The sequence below is a fragment of the Bombina bombina genome, chromosome 3 (assembly GCF_027579735.1).
Source record: "Bombina bombina isolate aBomBom1 chromosome 3, aBomBom1.pri, whole genome shotgun sequence".
Classification (NCBI taxonomy): Eukaryota; Metazoa; Chordata; class Amphibia; order Anura; family Bombinatoridae; genus Bombina; species Bombina bombina.
Genome location: NC_069501.1, coordinates 303873177 through 303895633, shown reverse-complemented (window position 1 = coordinate 303895633; position 22457 = coordinate 303873177). Strand labels below are relative to the sequence as shown.

The 22457-nt window shown below is 35.9% G+C and overlaps 1 protein-coding gene across 8 annotated transcripts in view; it reads left to right on the top strand.

Annotated features, from left to right (window-relative positions):
• The window catches only part of ADGRG2 (adhesion G protein-coupled receptor G2), a 308878-nt gene that overhangs the window by 170857 nt on the left and 115564 nt on the right, over positions 1-22457 (top strand). For 6 of the 8 annotated variants that reach the window (XM_053706390.1, XM_053706388.1, XM_053706386.1 and 3 more), the window contains 8 exons: positions 330-371; positions 3410-3454; positions 5480-5527; positions 9804-9866; positions 13465-13521; positions 15055-15117; positions 17280-17342; positions 20345-20401. In XM_053706390.1, coding sequence (XP_053562365.1) covers positions 330-371; positions 3410-3454; positions 5480-5527; positions 9804-9866; positions 13465-13521; positions 15055-15117; positions 17280-17342; positions 20345-20401 — 438 coding nt within the window. The remainder of the gene's footprint in view (positions 1-329; positions 372-3409; positions 3455-5479; positions 5528-9803; positions 9867-13464; positions 13522-15054; positions 15118-17279; positions 17343-20344; positions 20402-22457) is intronic. The other 2 variants (XM_053706383.1, XM_053706387.1) reach the window with 2 other exon arrangements.

The window sequence follows — 22457 nt, the reverse complement described above, 5'->3', positions numbered from 1 at the left end:
TAGAGGAACCTTTATATAGGCATGATTGTTAAGTAAATAAAGCCTTTGATTTGATTTTGGAGGAACCTTTCTTAAAACCTTTTTTGGATTATTTATTAGTATATGATAGTGAAATGTACAGGCAGTATCAGATTACAAGTAATATTTCTCCAACACCTTCTCTGATGCAAAATGTCATCAACCATGTGCATTTGTCAGCTACCTAGAGCACCAGTAATGCACTTGCTTGTTATTTTCATTTTTTTAAAATTTATATTTATGCTCTGTTTGAAAGTATTTTGCTGAAAACACAACTAAAGATTTTGTTTTCTTTATTTGTTCATGGAAAGATTTGAATTTCACTGCAGTGACATCAAATATAACTACTGCAGGTATGTACCTATGTTAAAGGGACAGTAAAGTCATAATTACACATTCATGATTTAGACAGAACATACAATTTTAACCCCTTAGTGACCAGACCATTTTTCAATTTTCTGACCATTAAGGCCCGCCCAGTGCTATTTTTACATTTCTGCGGTGTTTGTGTTTAGCTGTAATTTTCCTCTTACTCATTTACTGTACCCACACATATTATATACAGTTTTTCTCATTATTAAATGGACTTTCTAAAGATACCATTATTTTCATCATATCATATATTTTACTATAAAAATAATTATAAAATAGGATGAAAAAATGGAAAAAAACACACTTTTTCTAACTTTGACCCCCAAAATCTGTTACGCATCTACAACCACCAAATAACTCCCATGGTAAATAGTTTCTAAATTGTGTCCTGAGTTTAGAAATACCCAATGTTTACATGTTCTTTGCTTTTTTTGCAAGTTATAGGGCACTAAATAAAAGTAGCACTTTGCTATTTCCAAACCATTTTTTTTTCAAAAAGTTACATTGTAATACTGATATCTCAGGAATCCCTGAATAACCCTTCACATGTGCATATATTTTTTTTAGTAGACAACCCAAAGTACAGGTGGCCCTCAATTTACAACGGTTCAATTTGCACCGTTTCAGAATAACAACCTTTTTTTTCAGTCATGTGACTGCTATTGAAAAGCATTGAGAAGCAGTGCATTGATTAAAAAAGTCAGTAGGTAGGGCTGTCCGCTTGTGTTGCAGCAAAGCCAAGCAAGCTGAAATTAATCAGTTTTAACCAGACCTGAGCTATTGAGCAGATTTCAAAGGAACAAGATCTTCCTGTCTATAAATCAGTCCAGATTGGAATGCATAGAAAGAACTGTTTGAAGAAAAATGCAAGTAAAGTCTGTGTTGTGTGATTATTTTATTAGGTTTATAATGCTGTTTAGCAAATGTTTTTGTTCATTTAACTTAGTTTAATTATATATTCTGTGTTGTGTGATTATTTTATTAGGTTTATAATGCTGTTTAGCATGTAAAGTCTTCATTTCAAAGCTTTAAAAATAATGTATTAGGTGTTACTTATGACAATTTTGAGAGGGGCCTGGAACCTAACTCCCTCGCTTTCCATTGACTTACATTATAAATTGGGTTTCAATTTACAACGGTTTCAATTTACAACCATACCTTCTGGAACCTAACCCCGGCGTAAACTGAGGGCTACCTGTATTGATCTAGGCCCATTTTGGTATATTTCATGCCACCATTTCACCGCCAAATGCGATCAAATAAAAAATAAATTTTTCACAATTTTAGGTTTCTCACTGAAATTATTTACAAACAGCTTGTGCAAATATGACACAAATGGTTGTAAATGCTTCTCTGGGGTCCCCTTTGTTCAGAAATAGCAGACATTTATGGCTTCGGCATTACTTTTTGGTAATTAGAAGGCCGCTAAATGCCGCTGCGCACCACACTTGTATTATGCCCAGCAGTGAAGGGGTTAATTAGGTAGCTTGTAGGGAGCTTGTAGGGTTAATTATAGCGTTAGTGTAGAGATCAGCCTCCCACCTGACACATCCCACCCCCTGATCCCTCCCTGACCCCTCTCAAACAGCTCTCTCCCCCCCACCTCACAATTGTCACTGCCATCTTGCCATCTTTTTTTTTTTTTAATATATTTATTCTGCAGTGTTGGATCCCCCCTTAGCCCCTAACCTCCTTGACCTCCCCAACAGCTCTCTAACCCTCCCCCCTCTACCTATATGCCACCATCTTGGGTACTGGCAGCTGTCTGCCAGTACCCAGTTGGATTAAAAAATTATATATATATTATTAATTTATATACAAAATCATTTTTCTGTAGTGTAGCTGCTCCCCCTCAATTCGCTATCCCCTCCCAGATCCCTTTCCCTTTCAATATTTATTCCCCCCCTCCCTCTCCCTCCTTCCCATACATTTGGTTGAATCAATTGTATTGAGGCATCACTGCAATACCTTTAAAGCGTCTGGAAACGATCACTTCCACCGATTGAAACCCCAGAAGACGTGTCAGGCAGGCACATCCTTGGTCCTTAACTGACATTTTTTGTAGGACATGCCTGACAAGTCCTTGGTCGGTAAGGGGCTAAACAAGTTTCCAATTTACTTCTATTATTTAATTTATCTTGTTATCCTTTACTGAAAGGTTTATCTAGGTAAATACAGTATATACCGAGTGTCGTTGGCTCACCCATGTGTTCAGTTAGAAACCAGTAGTGCATTGCCACTCCTTCAACAAATGAAACCAAGAGAATGAAGCAAATTTGATAATAGAAGTAAATTGAAAAGTTGTTTAAAATTCTATGTTCCACCTAAATCATGAAAGAAAATGTTTGGGTTTCATGTCTTAAGCTTACATAATTACCTACATATTTGTTTACTAGTTATATTATATAGGTTTATTTGTCCTATTTATGTCTTTACCAGAAAGTATATTAATAACATTTTGAATCAACTTACACCTACCCCATTTCATATTGTGGTACATAGTTTGTCACATCAAGAGTCTGTGTTGAGGACTCCTGCAGTTTTATGCTCCGCCTACAACCATAACTGCTCGCACTGTAGTTGTGTTTACAATCTGGATCAATTTCATCTGATCCTGTGATTTTTAGATATGATCTACAGGAGAGGGAAAGCAGCCTCCATGTGCTTGTAGTAATGTTTTACTCTTTCAGTATTAAAGGAGACAAGCTGTAAAAACTCATATTTACATCCTCCCAGCAGGCATCTAATGTTAACACCGGCCACATTACACTGCACTATGCCTTCTGCATAGTGATAAGAGTAAAATAACACTGGAAGCAGTGTGCCTCCTATATAACCACACAAACCGTCTACTTTTTTGGCCACTAAAAAAATAAAATAGTTTTGGAGCAGTGGGTAGGACAAAAATATATATATATAAAAAAGGTATATGGTTTGTATGTTAGTAGTTTGTATGTTAATGTACTGATGAATCAGTTGGTTTATTTTTATATAATATGGATACAAATTATTTTAATAGTGACAAGGAACACTACTATAATGACATCAAATGTGATTACTACAGGTACGTACAGTTATAACCTTTTGATCATTCTTAGATGAAACAGATTATTTTGCCAGTAGACTTGTTTTTAAGGTTTACTTTAAACTTAAATATTAATTCTGTATATGTGATGAGTTAAAGAAGCGCTAAGCCTAAATTGTAATTCCTCAGAAAATATACAATTATGCATAGCAGAACAAATTTGCAATATATTTTTATTATTTATTTTACATTGAGTTCCTGTTATTGTGCACTACTCCCAGAGACATCTAAGTGTACCCTGTCCCTGTAACCAGCTACACAGCAAATGTTTGATCAGTGCAAGGGCTTGTTTATATATGTCCTTAATTTATTACAGAAAATAAGATAAGATAGACATACTGAAGAGGTTTTTAAAGAGGTTTGTCCCTGCACTGCAGTCACAATGTAATTTTTGGCAAATTACAGCTTTAAATACCTTTTAGATTACTGTTTTTCAAACCTGTACTTAGGCCTCCCCAACAGGCCAGGTTTTGAGGATTACCTTTGATGAGAGCAGGTAAAATAACCAGGTTTACTAATCAGCTGATTATTTCACCTGTGCACAGATATCATCAACATGTGGACTGTTAGGGAGGTCTGAGGACAGGCTTGAAAACCAGTGCTTTGGAACAATATTAATAATAATATGCAGTGCAGTGCTTAAGTACTGTTATATACTACGCATATACAATAAAACCTAACTTTAATGTTCCTTTGAAGTTAGAGTGAGGACCCATATTAAATAAATAGAAAGATAAACCATTAGATACATTTTCAGATTCTACCAAGTTCCACTTTGCCCAAGAAAGTGGAAGTTGCGCAGAAAAGAAAAGCAACCGTAGAACTCTTCACTTTTATATTCAGTTGATGAAGGACCAGACCTGTATTAAGGAAACAAATCTAAAGTTGGATTCTCCCTACAATATTTTTGTTTGTGATTAAATGGTACAATTTATACATTACAAAATGTATCTCTAGATACAATTTACAGGGTCTCTAAAGACTTAGTAAGTGCTTCCCCCCCCCAACTATTATATTATGTTATATATAGTAATTCAGTGCATATATAATAAATTACATTAAGCACTAAGTACATTTTATAAGTATAGTATTGAGTATCTTCCCTGCCTATATAAAAATGCAAAATGTATGTTTATTACTGAAATAAATGTATAAAAAGTGTTTAAAAGGGATATGCTATGTGTCTAGGTATTTGACTGGGAAGGGCTCAAAGGTGTGTGTATAGAAGTTTATAGGGAAAAGGAGTTTACGCTGTTAAGCTATCCGATCTCCAGTTGTTAGCGCACCTATGTCTCATGCAAACCTTTTACTTTCAACCTGTAATACGAGTGCAGGAATAGGAGCACTATTGATTAGACTTGCGCAGTGTTAGCGCTCAGTAGCGCCAATATTTTCACACTTCACTTATAATCTAGGCCTTAGTGTTTAATGTCTTTTAAAGCAGGGGTCAGCAACCTTGGGCCCCCGGATGTTTTGGAACTACATTTCCCATGATGCTCAGACAGCCTAAAGAGTGTCTCAGCATCATGGGAAATGTAGTTCCAAAACATGTGGGGGCCCAAGGTTGCTGACCCCTGCTTTAAGGCACATTAAAATAGGCCCATCCTGGGTGAGCTTGTTACACAATCCTGGAAAGTTTTAACATATTTGCTCCAAAGCTTGTTTACCCTCATTATTATAGGATAAAGGATAATATTGTATGTAATAATTACACAGATCTTGTAAAAAAGGGATGCTACCCAGTATCTTAGTGAAACTTACAATATTGGTTGGTGCCATTTTGCAGCATTTAGGCTTCATCTATAATACAGGCCTGAAAATAGCTTCAGTGACATAATCTCCCACCGATTCAACCATCCAGTCTTGTATAAGTACAAGAGAAACTGCAGGGTTTATCTTTGTTGTTCATTTGTGCTTCTATCAAATGCGTATTAATGTATAATGTTAGAGGGCTTTTTCTCCATAAAACACAATTAAAGATTTTACTTTTTGTTTCACTAACAGGGAATGATATGAATTTCACTACAATAACATCAAATATAACTACTACAGGTTTGTACCTCTGTTCAGTTTACCTCAAACTATATTCATTTTACAGTAATGTGATATATTTGTTGTATACTTGAAAATGTAGAACTCTTATCCACTTACATATTTATCTTTTGTTTTCAATGTTACTGGTCAAATAACGTAGTAAGCTTTGTTATTTAGAATATACCATTTGAAATAGGTCAGGGCTATTGAAAAAGAAAGGTTAAAGAATCCTGTGAAAATCTAATTGAGAAAATGTTTTCTGAAGGATTGGAATATCTGTGTCAAGTAGCCTCCATGCAACTTGTTAAAACATTGCAACTGCATTGGAAAGATGTCTTCTAATGGATTGGAATGGCTTTCAACTTGAAAACCCTGCAAAACGCCATGCAAACCATTTTCACAGCTGATGGATTGAAATAGACCCAAACCATAAAATACATTCACAGAGATTACGAGTTTGGCGTTAGTCTTAAAAAGCAGCGTTGAGAGGTCCCAACGCTGCTTTTTACCTAACGCTGGTATTACGAGTCTGACAGGTACAGGTGTACCGCTTACTTTTCTTCCGCGACTCGAGGCTACCGCAAATCCCCTTATGTCAATTACGTATCCTATCTTTTTAATGGGATTTTCTTAACGCTGGTATTACGAGTCTTGGAAGAAGTGAGCGGTAGACCCTCTCCTGTCAAGACTCCTACCGCATTTAAAAGTCAGTAGTTAAGAGTTTTATGGGCTAACGCCGGAACATAAAACTCTTAACTAAAGTGCTACAAAGTACACTAACACCCATAAACTACCTATTAACCCCTAAACCGAGCCCCCCCCCCCCACATCGCAAACACTAAAATAAAGGTTTTTAACCCCTAATCTGCCGACCGGACATCGCCACCACCTACATTATACCTATGAACCCCTAATCTGCTGCCCCTAACATTGCTGACACCTACATTATATTTATTAACCCCTAATTTGCCGCCCCCAATGTCGCCGCCACTTACCTACAACTATTAACCCCTAATCTGCCGACCGGACATCGCCGCCACTTTAATAAATGTATTAACCCCTAAACCGCCACACTCCCGCCTCGCAAACACTAGTTAAATTTTATTAACCCCGAATCTGCCCCCCACGTCACCACCTACCTACATTTATTAACCCCTAATCTTCCGACCCCAACGTCGCCGCTACTATAATAAATTTATTAACCCCTAAACCTAAGTCTAACCCTAAGTCTAACCCCCCCAACTTAAATATAATTTAAATTAAACGAAATTAATTTAACATAATTAAATAAATTAATCCTATTTAAAACAAAATACTTACCGATAAAATAAACCCTGAGCTAGCTACAATATAACTAATAGTTACATTGTAGCTAGCTTAGGATTTATATTTATTTTACAGGCAACTTTGTATTTATTTTAACTAGGTAGAATAGTTATTAAATAGTTATTAACTATTTAATAACTACCTAGATAAAATAAGTACAAAATTACCTGTAAAATAAATATAAATCCTAAGCTAGCTACAATGTAACTATTAGTTATATTGTAGCTATCTCAGGGTTTATTTTATCGGTAAGCATTTTGTTTTAAATAGGATTAATTTATTTAATTATGTTAAATTAATTTTGTTTAATTTAAATTATATTTAAGTTGGGGGGTTACAATTACACCTAACACTACACTATCATTAAATTAATTACCTAAACTACCTACAATTAATTAAAATTAAATTAAACTAAATTACGGAAAAAAAAACCCCACTAAATTACAGAAAATAAAAAAAGAATTACAAGAATTTTAAACGAATTACACCTAATCTAATCCCCCTAATAAAATAAAAAAGCCCCCCAAAATAAAAAAAAATCCCTACCCTATACTAAATTACAAATAGCCCTTAAAAGGGCCTTTTGCGGCACATTACCCCAAAGTAATCAGCTCTTTTACCTGTAAAAAAAAAATACAATACCCCCCAACATTACAACCCACCACCCACACACCCAACCCTACTCTAAAACCCACCCAATCCCCCCTTAAAATAACCTAACACTAACCCCCTGAAGATCTCCCTACCTTGAGCCGTCTTCACCCAGCCGGGCACAAGTGGTCCTCCATACGGCAGAAGTCTTCATCCGATCGGGGCAGAAGAAGTCCTCCAGATGGAAGAAGGCTTCATCCAGGCAGAATCTTCTATCTTCATCCTTCCGGAGCGGAGCGGGTCCATCTTCAATCCAGCCGACGCGGAGCATCCTCTTCAAACGAAGTCCTAACGAAGAATGAAGGTTCCTTTAAATGACGTCATCCAAGATGGCGTCCCTTGAATTCCGATTGGCTGATAGAATCCTATCAGCCAATCGGAATTAAGGTAGGAAAAATCTTATTGGCTGATGTAATCAGCCAATTGGATTGAAGTTCAATCCGATTGGCTGATCCAATCAGCCAATAGGATTGACCTCACATTCTATTGGCTAATTGCATCAGCCAATAGGATTTTTCCTACCTTAATTCCGATTGGCTGATAGGATTCTATCAGCCAATCGGAATTCAAGGGACGCCATCTTGGATGACGTCATTTAAAGGAACCTTCATTCTTCGTTATGACTTCGTTTGAAGAGGATGCTCCGCGTCGGCTGGATTGAAAATGGACCCGCTCCGCTCCAGAAGGATGAAGATAGAAGATGCCGCCTGGATCAAGCCTTCTGCCATCTGTAGGACCTCTTCTGCCCTGATCGGATGAAGACTTCTGCCATATGGAGGACCACTTGTGCCCGGCTGGGTGAAGACAGCTCAAGGTAGGGAGATCTTCAGGGGGGTAGTGTTATGTTTTTTTAAGGGGGGATTGGGTGGGTTTTAGAGTAGGGTTGGGTGTGTGGGTGGTGGGTTTTAATGTTGGGGGGTATTGTATTTTTTTCAGGTGAAAGAGCTGATTACTTTGGGGCAATGCCCCACAAAAGGCCCTTTTAAGGGCTATTTGTAATTTAGTATAGGGTAGGGCATTTTTTTATTTTTTATTTTTTTTTTATTTTATTAGGGGGATTAGATTAGGTGTAATTAGTTTAAAATTCTTGTAATTCTTTTTTTTTTCCTGTAATTTAGTGTTTGTTTGTTTGTTTTTTGTAATTTAGTTTATTTAATTTAATTGTATTTAATTGTAGGTAGTTTAGGTAATTTATTTAATGATAGTGTAGTGTTAGGTGTAATTGTAATTTAGTTAGGATTTATTTTACAGGTAATTTTGTACTTATTTTAGCTAGGTAGTTATTAAATAGTTAATAACTATTTAATAACTATTGTACCTAGTTAAAATAAATACAAAGTTGCCTGTAAAATAAATATAAATCCTAAGCTAGCTACAATGTAACTATTAGTTATATTGTAGCTAGCTTACGGTTTATTTTATAGGTAAGTATTTAGTTTTAAATAGGATTAATTTATTTCATTATGTTAAATTTATTTTGTTTAAATTAAATTATATTTAAGTTAGGGGGGGTTAGACTTAGGTTTAGGGGTTAATAAATTTAATATAGTAGTGGCGACGTTGGGGTCGGAAGATTAGGGGTTAATAAATTTAATATAGTTGCAGCGACGTTTGGGGGGGGCAGATTAGGGGTTAATAACTATAATGTAGGTGGCGGCGATGTTGGGGGCAGTAGATTAGGGGTTCATAGGGATAATGTAGGTGGCGGCAGTGTCCGGAGCAGCAGATTAGGGGTTAATAATATAATGTAGGTATCAGCAATAGCGGGGACAGCAGATTAGGGGTTAATAAGTGTAAGATTAGGGGTGTTTAGACTCAGGGTTCATGTTAGGGTGTTAGGTGTAGACATAACTTTTGTTTCCCCATAGGAAACAATGGGGCTGCTTTAGAAGCTGGACGCTGCTTTTTTGCAGGTGTTAGGTTTTTTTTCCAGCCAGCTCAGCCCCATTGTTTCCTATGGGGAAATCGTGCACAAGCACATTTAGCCAGCTTACCGCTACCTTAAGCAACGCTGGTATTGAGGTGATATGTGGAGCTAAATTTTGCTCTACACTCACCTTTTTGTGGCTAACACCGGGTTTAAAAAAACCTGTAATAACAGCGTTGTCTTAAGGGAGCGGTGGGGAAAAAAGCCTCGTTAGCAACGCACCCCTGTTAACGCCAAACTCGTAATCTCGGTGTTTATTTTTTTAACATGTGGGAAAAATTATTTAACCATCCAAAAAACAGCATATGATTATTTATTGCATACTGAACCACTGATAGAGTTTGACTCTATTGCCGTTTAACCAACTGACTGTACTTTTTTTTTTTTCAGTAAAAGGAGAGAATTTAGATACCACTCTAGAGCTTGAAACAGCTCCAAAAATGACGTCAGCAGGTATATCTATACATTCATGTCAATAAAGAATGCTGGTATAGTAATGCAAAGCATGAGCCGTGTAAGAATCCGAATGTCTAAACCTCTGGTGAGATTATTTAAGAATGCTCACCAGTGCATCTATTTCCCTGGTGGAATTATATAAAGTCACTTTTTACCCTGAAAACAAAGTGTCTCCCTACAGGGCGTATACTGCATTTTCATATGGGAAGGAAATGCATACATTACAAAAGTGCACAATACAACTTCTATTTTTAAAAATCATGCACAATTAATCATTTTGTGTGAAAAAACGCGTCTATTCGGGCGACGTTTAAATCATCGGCCCCTAGCCTTAAACTTAAAGGGATAGTAAAATCAAAATTAAGCTTTCATGATTCAGATGCTGTATGTAATGTTAAACAACTTACCAGTTTATCTCTAATATAAAATGTGCTTTGTTCCTTTGCTATTCTTTGTTAAACAGTAAATCTTAGTAGACTCAGATGTACTCAGGAGCATGCACATGTCTTTAGTACTCTATGGTAGCAGTGTTTTGCAACATTGTATGTAGCAGTGTTCTAAATTGTTGCAATCATTGCTGCTATAGAGTACCAAAGACACATGCACACTCCTGAGCACCTATGAACCTACCGAGACTTTCTAACAAAGGATACCAAGAAAACAAAGCAAATGTAATAACAAAAGTAAATTGCAAAATTGTTAAAAAATTGTATATTTTATCTAATCCATAAAAACTTTTTTTTTTACTTTATGGTCCCTTTTAAAGGACATAAAAGCCTTTTTTTTCATCTAAAAGTGAAAATGTAATATGTATTGCAATATATTATATTTAATTTTTTAGTTTGTTTTTTAATATATGTTCTTGTGATGAAAGATAAACTTAGCTCCTATCCATGAGACCATTCTTACGCCTAGATTACAAGTTGCGCGCTGACTGCAGCGCATGTGCAATATGGTTTACCTTTAGTCTCCCTTGAGCGTATTCAGCCTCGTTAGCCTCACCAGTCCTTATGTGATTAAATACTGTTTAATAACATGAGGACTGGTGAGGCTAGCGAGGCTGAAGACGCTCGAGTTAGTCTAAATAAAATCCAGATCGCATGTTGCGACTTGTAATCTAGGCGTTAGATAGGCTCATGAGCATACGTGTGTTTTGGTCACTAGACAAATTGGTCAAAATTGTCAGACCATCTAATTGAAACATGACAAAATGCAATAAAAGACATATTAGGGGTAAAATAAAATATTGGCCTGAGGTATTTATAGCAGCTAAACCTAATAAAGTCAATTTCTTTAAAATGCAATAGCCATAAGGAATAAAAGCACATTTAAAGAAAAAAAGATTAAACATATTAATGCACGCTTTAGTGTTTTTCTAATATAGTTAAAGGGACATGAAACCCAATTTTTTTCTTTCATGATTTAGGAAGAACATGCAATTTTAAACAACTTTTCAATTTACTTCTTTTATCTTATTTGCTTCATTTTCTTGATATCATTTGTTTAAAAGCATATCTAGATATGCTAATTAGCTCCTGATTGGTGGCTGTACATAGATGCCTCATATGATTGGCTTACACATGTGCATTGCTATTACTTCACCAAAGGATATCTAAAGAATGAAGCAAATTAGATAATAGAAGTAAATTGGAATGTTGTTTAAAATGATATTCTCATCATGAAAGAAAAATTTGGGGTTTCATGTTCCTTTAATTTGTGGGCATGATTGAGTTTTATAGTTACTTTTAAAGGGACATTGTACACTAGATTTTTCTTTGCATAAATGTTTTGTAGATGATCCATTTGTATAGCTCATCTTTGGTGTTTTATAACAATGGATAGTTTTGTTTTTGTTTTAAATAACATTGCGCTGATTTTTAGACTCCTAATCAAGTCCCAAAGTTTTACATCTATACTGATATCTACATACTTCAGATTGCTTCTGTTTATGTAAAGGGTCTTTCCATATGCTTGGTAGTGTTTGCTATTCCTGCTTTCTCAGCCCATTTCAGTGGGTGTCCCAGCCTAACCTCATCAACAGTGCTAAATTGTAAGCTTCTAAGTACATTTTTAAAAGGTTTTATACTAGATTTTATATCAGTATGTGTGCATATTCTTCTTTATAGTAGTGTCTATTACATTCAGTTATATGAACATTGATGTATAATATCCCTTTAAGTTAAATTGCTTTTACATTTGTTTAAACAGTATATGTGAATATATGCTCTGAAGAATAAATAAGCTGTTTTTGTTTTTCAAATAAAGTTAAAAATTCTAAAACAAAATGTCATCCAAGTGAAAGAAATAGTAGAAAGTGCTTTAAATAAGTTTGTTAATATCAGAAACAACCGTGCTTAAAAACATTAACCTTTAACCAAAGATGTGCTAACAATATATTGTTTAAAAGAGGCCAAAATAAAAGAATTTTTTAATGTTGTAGAATACCCCCGTTGAACTGTCTCCATGTGAAGTAGTTAAAGCAGAAGAAATGCAGGGCTAGATTACAAGTGAAGCGCTAAATCACCAGTTTATAGGTGCAGATAAGGGGTTAATGCTACTGAAAGCTTGCGGTAGCAATTAGTGCTTCAGATTTTTGGTTAATTTTCAAAATGTCCCCCAATTACCCCCACATTTTAGTGTGGTGTAGTTTTTTATTAAATAAACAATGCTTCTGTTTTTTTTAAACAACTGCACAAAGCAGTTTTTAGGGCTTAAAGTGAGGGGATGTGGGGCGTTAGGAAAAAAAACGGCACTGAAAAGTGCCTTTATATTGCGGTCTATGTAAATATATGTATATGCTTATATGCATATATATTTATGTGTAAATATACATTATACATATATAATTACCCTTTGCTGGCCATCACTGCGCGACTTACCCCCTTCGCAGCGCTAGGGTCTCAGAGGTGTCTGACAGCATGAGACCGAGGCTTTCATTGGAGCCTATGGAAGCGCTCTCTTGTGAGCGCAAAGCTTCCATGAAATGCGAACAAGAGGTTGCGTTCTCATCGTGCGTTACTTGTAATACCAGCACACATTTGGGTGCGCTGGTATCACTGAGTGGAGTGCAAATATCTTGATATGACCCGCATTGGGAAAATAACGTTTTCAAGTACAATGAAATGTCTTTCAGTTTGAAAATCTTGCAAAAAGCAAAGCTATTCACAAAGTGTTTTTTAATGAATAGGAATAGATTTTTTGGCTTGATGTTTCAGATACAAACCATAAAATACTCTACTGTATCTCTTATAACATGCTTTAGAAGCCGATACCATTCCCAAATCAGTCTGAGAGTTTCAATTTTGAGATTATTTTTGCTTATTTAATCAGTAATAGAGTTTGAGTCTGTAGCTTTTAGACCACCTGAGTGTGCTGCTTTTTTTTCCAAGTCAAAGGTTTTTTAGCCACTTGTATTATAGGCTTGAAACCTTGTTGATATCTGTGTTTGCACACCATGCAGTAATAAAGGTTCTTTTAATATAAGCATTTGTGAAACTTTTGTGCTCTGAATTAATAGACTTGGCAAATCTAGTTTCGGCACCTGAAAAAGTTAAATTGTTAGTGCTGTTTCCACTGATTTGACTTTTTCTTTCAGTAACAGGACATGATTTGCATACCACTCTAGAGTTCGGAACGGCATCAAAGACGTCAGGTATTCCTTTACATTCATTTTATATTATTGCTATAATATATAGAACAATCTTGTTGTTAAGTGCCATAAACTAAATAACAACGTTACCTTGAAAATGCAAGTCATGTGTCCTATAATAATGTAGTCGTAAATTAATGGTAAGTTAACAGAATGGCCAACATTTATCTAATGCATCTAAAAGAGCAAGTTTCGGCTTTAGAGAAGAATGTTGAGAATTCCACGCCCACATTCTGGTGCTACGGAATCGTAAAAGGAACATATCTATTCTTCAAGTCATATTTGTATTAGTTTTTATTTACAATATACTTTTATATTAACTTAAAAGTTTATGTTCTGGAACTTTTAAACATTTTGTACACAGGGACAAACTGGGCTGGGGGTAGGGAGGCAAATGCTTCCGGGCCACTGAGAATGATGAAATAACGACCAGCATGGATACAGAGGTCACAGCATCCAGCACCCCATTCATATTTTTTCCTTTCTACTGAAGCACAATTGTAGTGGTGCAGCATTCACCAGCACTGCAGCTGCTCCAATGCCCGCCCCAGGGATGACAAGTTTTTGGGGCTGTGAGAGAATTGCTCACAGCCCCACACTCTGCTTAGCTTTGACTGCACTTGGCAGCGGTTTGTTTTTTTAAAGATTAGTATACTTTTAGATTTCAGACTTTTTATGATGTCTAAATCTGTGTGTGTATATAAATTTACATATTAAAGTCTCATCTCCCCTCTTTAAAGGGATATTCCAGCCAAAATTGGAAACCACATGGGTGCATTTTGGTATTGAACAGAAGCAATTTTGTAATATACATGCATTAGCAAAAATGCTTCTAATAAAAGCTATAGCTGTTTCAAAAGTGTATTTAAGTATGCACCGTACACCAGTATTTTAAACACAGCACTTGCTCAGAGAGCGTAAGGTGCTTGTACAATCTGGTAATTACTCAATTTGTTAATTGCTGACATGATACAAGCCCCACTGATGATCTGATCTGCTGCATTATTTAAAATGTGGGTGCAGTGACAATATCTAGCTATGCTTCACATGCACGTGCAGAGAAAAATGTTAACACTAAAACAGTGATAACTTTTACTAGAAGCATTTTTGCCAATACATGAATATTGCAAATATGTTTCTATTCAAAGATGTAATAAATCTATGTGCATTTAAATTTTGTCTGGAATGTCCCTTTAACTTTGCTTTTAGAAAATTTGAAAGCAGAAGACGGTCATCTGATCGGAACTGACAAATTGTAATAGCTTGCTGTGCAGGCAGCCCACAGAGTGAGAATACACTGTTATAAGCATTTCAAATATGGCTTAAAAGCCACATCTATGAGCCTTGGAAGGGTGCCGTTTATCCCTGCTTTTGGACCCCTATACGATAAAGTATATAATGTCCAATTAATATATATGAGCGTCTGGAAAACACTTGTTTTTTTTTTAATTGATGGACTTGAAATCAGTTTTCTGTTCCAGCAGAAGTAAATGGTTAGTGCTTGTTCCGCTGATTGATTTGTGCTCCTTTTTTCAGTAACAGGAATGGATTTTGACACCACTTTAGCTATCGGAACAGCACCGAAGACATCTTCAGCAGGTATACAGTGCATACACATTAATTTCTTGTTTTACATAGAAAATATAGAATGATCTTCCTATTAAGTGTCACAAGCTAAATAAAAATATTAGCTATGAACTGCAAACATAAGTCATATAAGAATAAGAATAAGACTTTAAACTTAAAGGGATAGTCTAGTCAAAATTAAACTGTAATCATGATTTAGATAGAGCATGCAAGACGCTACCCAGGTGCTGAACCAAAAATGACCAGGCTTTATTTTGCTTTTTCAAATAAATATGCAAAGAGAACAAAGAAAAAATTATAATAGGAGTAAATTAGAAAGTTGCTTAAAATTGCATGGTCTATCTGAATCATGAAAGTTTAATTTTGACTAGACTATCCCTTTAAATTAACAAAATGGGCCACATTTTACAATGCATTTAAAGTTCCAACTTTAGAAAAAAAAATTTGAGAATTCTCTACCCAAATGCTTGTGCTAATAAAATGAGCATTTATATTCTTCAGACTTCTTTATTTCTATTAATGTACAGCATGTATTTTTATTGTTTATATACTCACCATTACATTGTTTTCTAATTTTCTGCAAGAAGAGATTCACATATATCAGGTTCCCTCTTTGGCTTCAGAAACAGAACTTACATTTTCATTTGAAAGCAGAAGATGCTAATAGCACCTGAATTGACAAATTTTAATAATTTTTACTGTGCACAAGAATATGCATGGAAGAAAGATAGGATTCAGCATTTTGTTTGCCAAATGAATGCTAAATATGGGCCCGGACAGTGGCATTTGGCTATTTCTGGAGCGGATAAATCGGTGTGAAAGTGCAGCACATAAACATCTGTGCAAATCTAGATCTTTGTGTGTTGTACTTTCACACTGATATATCCGGTTGAATGCCCCTGTCTGTGGCCATAATCCAAAATTTGTCTTGTGCATATAAGAAACCCACCAAGTATACAGCAGAAGGCTTTGTGCTTAAGCATTAGTCTTGTGCATGTTCTTTGTAGCAGCAATATCATGCCACATGTCAGCACTTGTGAGGGGGGAATGTGCATTTCACTTATACTTAAAGGGACATGGAACCCAACATTTTTCTTTCATGATTTAGATAAAACCTACATTTCAAAAACGTTCCCATTTACTTTTATTATCAATTTTGCTTTAATCCCATGGTATATTTTGTTAAATGAGCAGTAATGCACTACTTGGAGCTAAGCTAACTGAACACATTGGTAAGACAAAGCTAGTTCCCAGCTTCTAAACCTACCTAGTTATGCCTTTCAACAAAATATACCAAGAAAACAAAGCACATTGTATAATATAATTTAATTGGAAAGATGTTTAAAATTGTATGCTTTATCTGAATCATGAAAAAAACATGTTGGGTTTGATATCCCTTTAATACAATATATTTTGAGTGCAATGTCCCTTTAATATGAACATTTACAAAAATGTTGTTCTTTCTCATTGTAGATTCATCTTCTAAAGTAACTGCAGACCTCACATGTACTTTAATTGATATGGCTAGATATTTATCCACAGACTACCATGTAAACATAGTGTACACTACAGTATTTCTGAGACAGAGACAGGCAGATAGTCACATAACGTACATTTCATAATGCAAAAGAGAGACACATGTAATATAAAAAGCATATTAAAAGTATGTATTAAAATAATATTAATTCTACACATTAAAACATATGTAGCAAAGTACAAAAGAAAAAATCTTATTTTTTTACACAAAAAAATTGTATTCAATTTAAAGGGACATGTTTTGATAAAAAAAAATAGCTGCACTGCTGCATATCCTGTTTTTATCAAAATCGAACAAGAGTTCCGAAAGATTGGAATCAAGGGGACCTTAATTAAATTAATTTCAGCTCCTGTAAGGACTTAAACAGTGTCCCATTATATGTGATGTTAATTAGTTGATATTGTAGCTCACCCTCAGTTCCTATCTTATTAAACATAACTCAGTGTTATCATTATTATCACACTTTATTTATACAACAGTAACTTATTCTGCAGTGCTATATGGGCTACAGATAAGGGTACACTAGGTACATTATGGAGACAAAACAGAAGCTTACATACAGCTGAGGGCCCTACTCCAGCAGAGATGATAAAGCACAGCCTGGTATGGAACCTAACACCTAAGTTTTATTTATCAGTAACAGAAACTAAAGTAGATATCAAGCGATCAACTACAGATGAAGCAGTGATGATTAGTGAAGGTACGTACTGTGTCTATTTCAATATATTCTAGAAAAACATGTATTTGTTACTTGATGATCATTTTTTATATATTCAAGTCAACACATGGTTTATATTGGTATATTTTATAATTATTTTTTTTAGTTTTATTATTATTATTATTATTATTATTATTAATAATAATAATAATTTAGCTGATCCAGTAATGGGTAGAGGGACAGGGCATATGAACTTGTGATCTTAAACATTCAAAGGAAGAATATGGGAAAGTTGAGGGATCAGTGGGAAGAGAAACAGAGAAATATTGTAATGTTTTGTATGTGTCCCTAAACACACATATTTGTATAGCTAAAGGCAACGCCTACTGAGCAAAGAAATTAATTTCACTGAATAAAAGTTCTATAAAAGTCTTGCAGTTGGACATGTAAGGAACTAATGAGAGACGAGGAGAGAAGTCATTGTCATAGTAGAGCGAGCAGGAAGGAGAATATTTGCACACAAGAATAGAGATATAGATGGGGGTAGTGTCTTTGAGGACTTTTGTATCTTATAGTTTTGAATCGTATTCTTGAGGCAAAGCGAAGCTAATGGAGGAACCGAGTCAAAGGGACAGTATGGTGGAAGGGTGATAATAGGGAAAACCTCATCCTCTTTAAAGGGACGCTGAATCAAATTGTTTTCTTTCGTGATTCAGATAGAGCATGCAATTTTAAGCAGCTTTCTAATTTACTCCTATTATCATTTTTTCTTCATTCTCTTGCTATCTTTATTTGAAAAAGAAGGCATCTAAGCTTTTTTTTGGGTTCAGAACTCTGGACAGTACTTGTTTATTGGTGGATGAATTTATCCACCAATCAGCAAGAACAACCCAGGTTGTTCACCAAAAATGGGCCGGCATCTAAACTTACATTCTTGCATTTCAAATAAAGATACCAAGAGAATGAAGAAAATTTGATAATAGGAGTAAATTAGAAAGTTGCTTAAAATGTCATGCTCTATCTGAATCACGAAAGAAAAAATGTGGGTTCAGTGTCCCTTTAACTGGTGCAACAGAGCTGAGGTTTTGAGTAGGCTGATCCTGGATGTTTGTAAAGAACTGTAAGCAGTGGTCAGTGATGGGAATTCACATCATGTAGAGGAAGTTGTCATTCTAAGCAGCATGTTGTTATACTCATTATGTTTATCTTCTGCCGCCAGTCTCCCTTACACCAGTGTTTCTCAACCGTGGTCCTCAAGTAACCCGAACAGGCCTGGTTTTCATTATAGCTGAACCAGTGCTTAGGTGAAGTAATCAGCTGATCAGGAACACCATGGTTACTAACCTGCTCTCACCTATCAGCTGATTTCTTCACCTGTGCACTGGTTCACCTAAAAACCTGTGGCGCGCTGAAATATACGGCGCAGGTTTCGGCGCAAGCGTGGGAACCTGCGCCGCCCGTAATTTCATCTCACACATCGGGGTATTACATAAACCCCACCGGCAGTTCATAAAGTGCTGTAAGTCGAACAAACTAGCGATGTCCAGAAATGAGCGTAAATACAAATTTCTGGAGTCACTAGTGACATACGGCACTTTAGAAACTGCTGGCGCCTAAGAAAAGTAAATAAAATAACAAATCTCCCGTAAAAGTCTAACACGCCTCCCAAAAATAAGTCCGACACGTAAAACCCCTATATCCGCAATCCCCCCCTCTCATTACTAATAATAAATGTATTAACCCCTAGACCGACAACCCCCCACAACGCAATAAGCCTAATTAAACTATTAACCCCTATATCCGCCATCAAACCCACACCGCAAGTAATAACTAAATTATAGGAAAAATCCTATTGGCTGATGCAATCAGCCAATCGGATTGAGCTCGCATTCTATTGGCTGATTGGAACAGCCAATAGAATGCAAGGTCAATCCTATTGGCTGATTGGATCAGCCAATCAGATTGAATCAGACAATAGGATTTTTACTACCTTAATTCCAATTGGCTGATAGAATTCTATCAGCCAATCGGAATTGAAGGGAAGCCATCTTGGATGACGTCATTTAAAGGAACCTTCATTCGTCGGTTAGTCGTCGGCCAGGAAGGATGCTCCGCATCGGATGTCTTTTTTTTTTTTTTAAATAACTGCACAAAGCAGTTTTTAGGGCTTAATGTGAGGGGAGGAAAGGCACTGAAAAGTGCCTTTATATTGCGGTCTATGGGGACTGTGTGTTCCCTGTAAATATATGTATATGCTTATATGCATATATTTTTATATGTAAATATACATTATACATATATAATTACCCTTTGCAAGCCATCACTGTGCAAATTACCCCCTTCGCAGCAATAGGGTCTCAGAGGTGTCTGACAGCATGAGACCAAGGCTTCCATTGGAGCCTATGGAAGCGCTCTCTCGTGAGCGCAAAGCTTCCGTGAAATGTGAACAAGAGGTTGCGTTCTCATTGTGCGTTATTTGTAATACCAGCACACATTTGGGTGCGCTGGTATCACTGAGTGGAGTGCAAATATCGTGACCCGCATTGGGAAAATAACGTTTTAAAGTACAAAGGAATGTCTTTCAGCTTGAAAACCCTGCAAAAAGCAAAGCAATGCTATTCACAAAGTGTTTTTTAATGAATAGGAATAGATTTTTTGGCTTGACGTTTCAGATACAAACCCTAAAATACTCTACTGTATCTCTTATAACATGCTTTAGAAGCCGATACCATTCCCAAATCAGTCTGAGAGTTTCCATTTTGAGATTATTTTTGCTTATTTAATCAGTAATAGAGTTTGAGTCTGTAGCTTTAAGACCACCTGAGTGTGCAAGGCAAAGGTTTTTTAGCCACTTGTATTATAGGCTTGAAATCTTGTTGATATCTGTGTTTGCACATCATGCAATATAGTAATAAAGGTTCTTTTAATATAAGCATTTGTGAAACTTTTGTGCTCTGAATTAATAGACTTGGCAAATCTAGTTTCGGCACCTGAAAAAGTTAAATTGTTAGTGCTGTTTCCACTGATTTGACTTTTTCTTTCAGTAACAGGACATGATTTGCATACCACTTTAGAGTTTGGAACGGCATCAAATACGTCAGGTATACATTTACATTCATTTTATATTATTGCTATAATATATAGAACAATCTTGTTGTTAAGTGCCATAAACTAAATAACAACGTTACCTTGAAAATGCAAGTCATGTGTCCTATAATAATGTAGTCGTAAATTAATGGTAAGTTAACAGAATGGCCAACATTTATCTAATGCATCTAAAAGAGCAAGTTTCGGCTTTAGAGAAGAATGTTGAGAATTCCACGCCCACATTCTGGTGCTACGGAATCGTAAAAGGAACATATCTATTCTTCAAGTCATATTTGTATTAGTTTTTATTTACAATATGCTTTTATATTAACATAAAAGTTGATGTTCTGGAACGTTTAAACATTTTTGTACACAGGGACAGACAGGGCTGGGGGTTGGGAGGCAAATGCTTCCGGGCCAATGAGAATGATGAAATAACGACCAGCATAGATACAGAGGTCACAGGATCCAGCACCCCATTCATATTTTTTCCTTTCTACTCAGGGCCGGATTTACATCTCAGGTGCCTGTAGGCACAAAGACCTGAAGCGCCCCCCCCCCCCCCAAAAAAAAAAAGTGCCAAAAAATGAGGACTTTTTTTTATTATTATTTAGGACAACTAAAAATAAATATTAGATGTAAAATTGCATTTTCCCTTTTATGGAGATACACAAATATACACACCGATTGCAATATTTGTTGTAATGGAAGCTACACCAAAAATCAATATTCACTTGACTCAAATGGTCATACAATTTCTATTATGTATAACAAAAACAAATCATGTTAAACTTTTAATGCAAAATATTCTAAAGAAAACCCTATTTAAAGGGACATAAAATGTGACAGTTTGCTAGGGCATTTTATTATTGCACTAGTGCTTGCACAGAAGTGTGTTAGCCTCTTGCAAAAGAGTTAAACACATCGTCAATGTCAGTTCTGAGACAGCAATACACATCTGTGCAGACCCAGATGGGCTCATAGGACATGTTTATTGACAAGCCATTAGTGTATTGCTTTTCTAGAGATGACTTTGACTATGTGCTTAATATTTTGTTAGAGTTAAACACAGTTTTGTGTAAACAATAGCAATATTAAAACTAACATTCATCCTGAAGCAGAATTTAACCCCCTGGCTATCAAAATGCACTACAGCACATAACAAGTGAATTCACTGCAATCCTCTCTGGTAGCCAAGGGGTTAAAGTGCTCTGCTTGTTATGTTGTCATTCTAGGCAGCATTAGAAGCCTTGTACAGTCCTAACCTGTTGTTCTGAAGCTTTCATTCCTTCAACAAAAAGTGTCTGCACCACATCAGCAATGGAGCTTGGCTGTGTGAGGCAACAGAAGTACATAAAATAAAAGTGAAACTAAACATGCCTGGCGAAAATGGGAGGGGTTTAGTTTTAATCTTTGCCCCTTTCTCCTTCATGGCTCCCTCAACTGCTGTAACATATTCCCAATGAAACACTCGACTCTGTAAGCACCTGGCAGCACAATTCTTACTAAAATTAATGCCCTCACAAAAAAAAAAAAAAAAATATTTTTTTTATTACTTACAGGCAGGCGCCCCTCACTGCAAGGCGTCTGTAGGCACATGCCTACTGTGCCTAATGGGAAATCTGGCCCTATTTCTACTGAAGCACAATTGTAGTGGTGCGGCATTCACCAGCACTGCAGCTGCTCCAATGCCCGCCCCAGGGATGACAAGTGTTTGGGGCTGTGAGAGAATTGCTCACAGCCCCACACTCTGCTTAGCTTTGACTGCACTTGGCAGCTGTTTGTTTTTTTAAAGATTAGTATACTTTTAGATTTCAGACTTTTTATGATGTCTAAATCTGTGTGTGTATATAAATTCACATATTAAAGTTACATCTCCCCTCTTTAAAGGGATATTCCAGCCAAAATTGGAAACCACATGGGTGCATTTCGGTATTGAACAGAAGCAATTTTGTAATATACATGCATTAGCAAAAATGCTTCTAATAAAAGCTATAGCTGTTTCAAAAGTGTATTTAAGTATGCACCGTGCACCAGCATTTTAAACACAGCACTTGCTCAGAGAGTGTA